This window comes from Canis lupus, chromosome X (assembly GCF_003254725.2).
Source record: "Canis lupus dingo isolate Sandy chromosome X, ASM325472v2, whole genome shotgun sequence".
In the NCBI taxonomy this organism is placed as follows: domain Eukaryota; kingdom Metazoa; phylum Chordata; class Mammalia; order Carnivora; family Canidae; genus Canis; species Canis lupus.
The window spans coordinates 98,421,258-98,424,344 of NC_064281.1; the positions used below are offsets into that span (position 1 = coordinate 98,421,258).

At 41.8% G+C, this 3,087-nt stretch overlaps 1 protein-coding gene across 1 annotated transcript; it reads left to right on the plus strand.

Moving 5' to 3' along the window:
* Nucleotides 1-351: 351 nt before the first annotated feature.
* On the plus strand, nucleotides 352-2,354 carry LOC112649382 (trifunctional enzyme subunit beta, mitochondrial-like). Its single transcript, XM_025431616.3, has one exon. It carries the CDS (start codon nucleotides 457-459, stop codon nucleotides 1,831-1,833), a length of 1,377 nt encoding a protein of 458 aa, XP_025287401.1. The 5' UTR covers nucleotides 352-456; the 3' UTR covers nucleotides 1,834-2,354.
* Nucleotides 2,355-3,087: the final 733 nt, after the last annotated feature.

Genomic DNA, 3,087 nt, shown 5'->3' on the forward strand with positions numbered 1-3,087 from the left:
AACTGTGCTAGAGATTTTTAAAATAGCTTTTTAACTGACTGAGCCACCCAGGTGCCCCAGTGGCATTTCTATACACTAACAATGAGACTGAAGAAAGAGAAATTAAGGAGTCAATCCCATTTATAATTGCACCCAAAAGCATAAGATACCTAGGAATAAACCTAACCAAAGAGGTAAAGCATCTATACCCTAAAAGCTACAGAACACTTCTGAAAGAAATTGAGGAAGACACAAAGAGATGGAAAAATATTCCATGCTCATGGAATGGAAGAATTATCCTTGGGAAAATGTCGATGCTATCCAGGGCAATTTACACGTTTAATGCAATCCCTATCAAAATACCATGGAGGAGTCCGAACCTTCCGTGCCCGCGGCGAGCTCGAGAGGACGGAGCTGAGATTTCAGAATGACTTCCATCTTGACTTACACATTTAAAAATCTTCCTAATGCATCAAAATGGGCCCTCCGATTTTCTGTAAGACCTCTGAGCTGTTCCTCCCAGCTACGAGCTGCCCAGCTGCACAGACCAAATCAAAGAAAACCTTAGCCAAACCCAACATAAGGAATATTGTGGTAGTGGATGGTGTTCGCATTCCGTTTTTGCAGTCAGGCACTTCATATAAGGACCTGATGCCACATGATTTGGCTAGAGCAGCATTTTCGGGTTTGTTGCACCGGACCAATGTCTCAAAGGATGTTGTTGATTATATCATCTTTGGCACAGTTATACAGGAAGTGAAAACTAGCAATGTGGCTAGAGAGGCTGCCCTTGGAGCTGGCTTCTCTGATAAGACTCCTGCTCACACTGTCACCATGGCCTGCATCTCTGCCAACCAAGCCATGATCACAGGTGTTGGCTTGATCGCTTCTGGGCAGTGTGATGTGGTTGTGGCAGGTGGTGTAGAGTTAATGTCTGATGTCCCTATTCGTCATTCAAGGAAAATTAGGAAAATGATGCTTGATCTCAATAAGGCCAAGACTCTGGGTCAACGACTATCTTTACTCTCAAAATTCAGATTGAATTTCCTGTCACCTGAGCTCCCTGCCGTGGCTGAGTTCTCCACCAGTGAGACCATGGGCCACTCTGCAGACCGGCTAGCCGCTGCTTTTGCTGTTTCTCGAGCGGACCAGGATGAGTATGCACTGCGCTCGCACAGCCTTGCCAAGAAGGCACAGGATGAAGGACTCCTGTCTGATATTGTACCCTTCAAAGTACCAGGAAAAGATACAGTTACCAAAGATAATGACATTCGTCCTTCTTCTCTGGAGCAAATGGCCAAACTAAAACCTGCATTCATCAAGCCCTATGGCACGGTGACAACTGCAAATTCTTCTTTCCTGACCGATGGTGCATCTGCAATGCTGATTATGGCAGAGGAAAAAGCTCTGGCCATGGGTTATAAGCTCAAGGCGTATTTGAGGGATTTTGTATATGTGTCTCAAGATCCAAAAGATCAACTTTTACTTGGACCAACATATGCCACTCCAAAAGTTCTGGAAAAAGCAGGATTAACACTGAATGATATTGATGCTTTTGAATTTCATGAAGCATTCTCAGGTCAGATTTTGGCTAATTTTAAAGCCATGGATTCTGACTGGTTTGCACAAAACTACATGGGTAGAAAAACCAAGGTTGGGTCACCTCCTCTGGAGAAGTTTAACAACTGGGGTGGATCGCTGTCCCTGGGACACCCATTTGGAGCTACTGGCTGCCGGTTGGTTATGGCAGGTGCCAACAGATTACGGAAGGAGGGAGGCCAGTATGGCTTAGTGGCTGCCTGTGCAGCTGGTGGGCAGGGCCATGCTATGATTGTGGAAGCTTATCCAAAATAATGATAAAGAGGTGACCTGGAGTTTTTGTGCAACACTCGCACTAGGCAATGCCATTCCAATGCATTACTAAATGACATCCATAGTTCCTAGCTCCTCTTAAGAAAACACAATTTGTGGCCTTCTGTTAAACACTTTGCAATTAAGCCTTGCTAGTGTTCTGAGCTTTCCAGTAATCATGGCTTACTGCTCTTTCAGGGATTTCTTAGTCACCACAATCATACAGTGATAATGTTTAAGCAATTATTTTGGGGCTCTGTTTTCATTAAATACTAACAGTGGTTGCAATTTGGGAAAGAGATTAGCTGAGATTTGGTATCATCTTTGTAACATTTGCAAATTATACTCTTTCCTGTTTGTGACCTAAAGATAAGTGTTTTCTATAAAATACAAACCAATGTGCCTAAAGAAACTTAATTATGGGAAGGTAATTCAGAATTTAAATGTCACTGAATACCTACAGTAAATGTTTAGATGTATAAGTATCCTGTTAACCTTAATAAAGTGAGGAAGTATCAAAAAAATTACCATGGAGTTTGTTCAGAGAGTTGGAACAAATCATCTTAAGATTTGTGTGGAAGCAGAAAAGGACCCCGAATAGCCAGGAGAATATTAAAAAGGAAAACCATAGCTGAGGGCATCACAATTCCAGATTTCAGGTTGTACTACAAAGCTGTGGTCATCAAGACAGTGTGGTACTGGCACAAAAACAGACACATAGATCAATGGAACAGAATGGAGAATCCAGAAGTGGACCCTCAACTTTATGGTCAACTAATATTCGACAAAGGAGGAAAGACTATCCGCTGGAAAAAAAGACAGTTTCTTCAATAAATGGTGCTGGGAAAATTGGACATCCACATACAGAAGAATGAAACTGGACAATTCTCTGACACCATACACAAAGATAAACTCAAAGTGGATGAAAGATTTAAATGTGAGACAAGATTCCATCAAAATCCTAGAGGAGAACACACAGGCAATACCCTTTTTGAACTTGGCCACAGTAACTTCTTGCAAGATACATCCATGAAGGCAAGAGAAACAAAAGCAAAAATGAACTATTGGGACTTCATCAAGATAAGAAGCTTCTGCACAGCAAAAGAAACAGTCAACAGAACTAAAAGACAACCTACAGAATGGGAGAAGAAATTTGCAAATGACGTATCAGATAAAGGGCTAGTATCCAAGATCTATAAAGAACTCATTAAACTCAACAGCAAAGACACAAACAATCCAATCATGAAATGGGTAAAA

Coding starts and splice junctions, on each gene's coding strand:
- LOC112649382 (XM_025431616.3), top strand. CDS start 457: ATGGGCCCTCCGATTTTCTGTAAGACCTCTGAGCTGTTCCTCCCAGCT.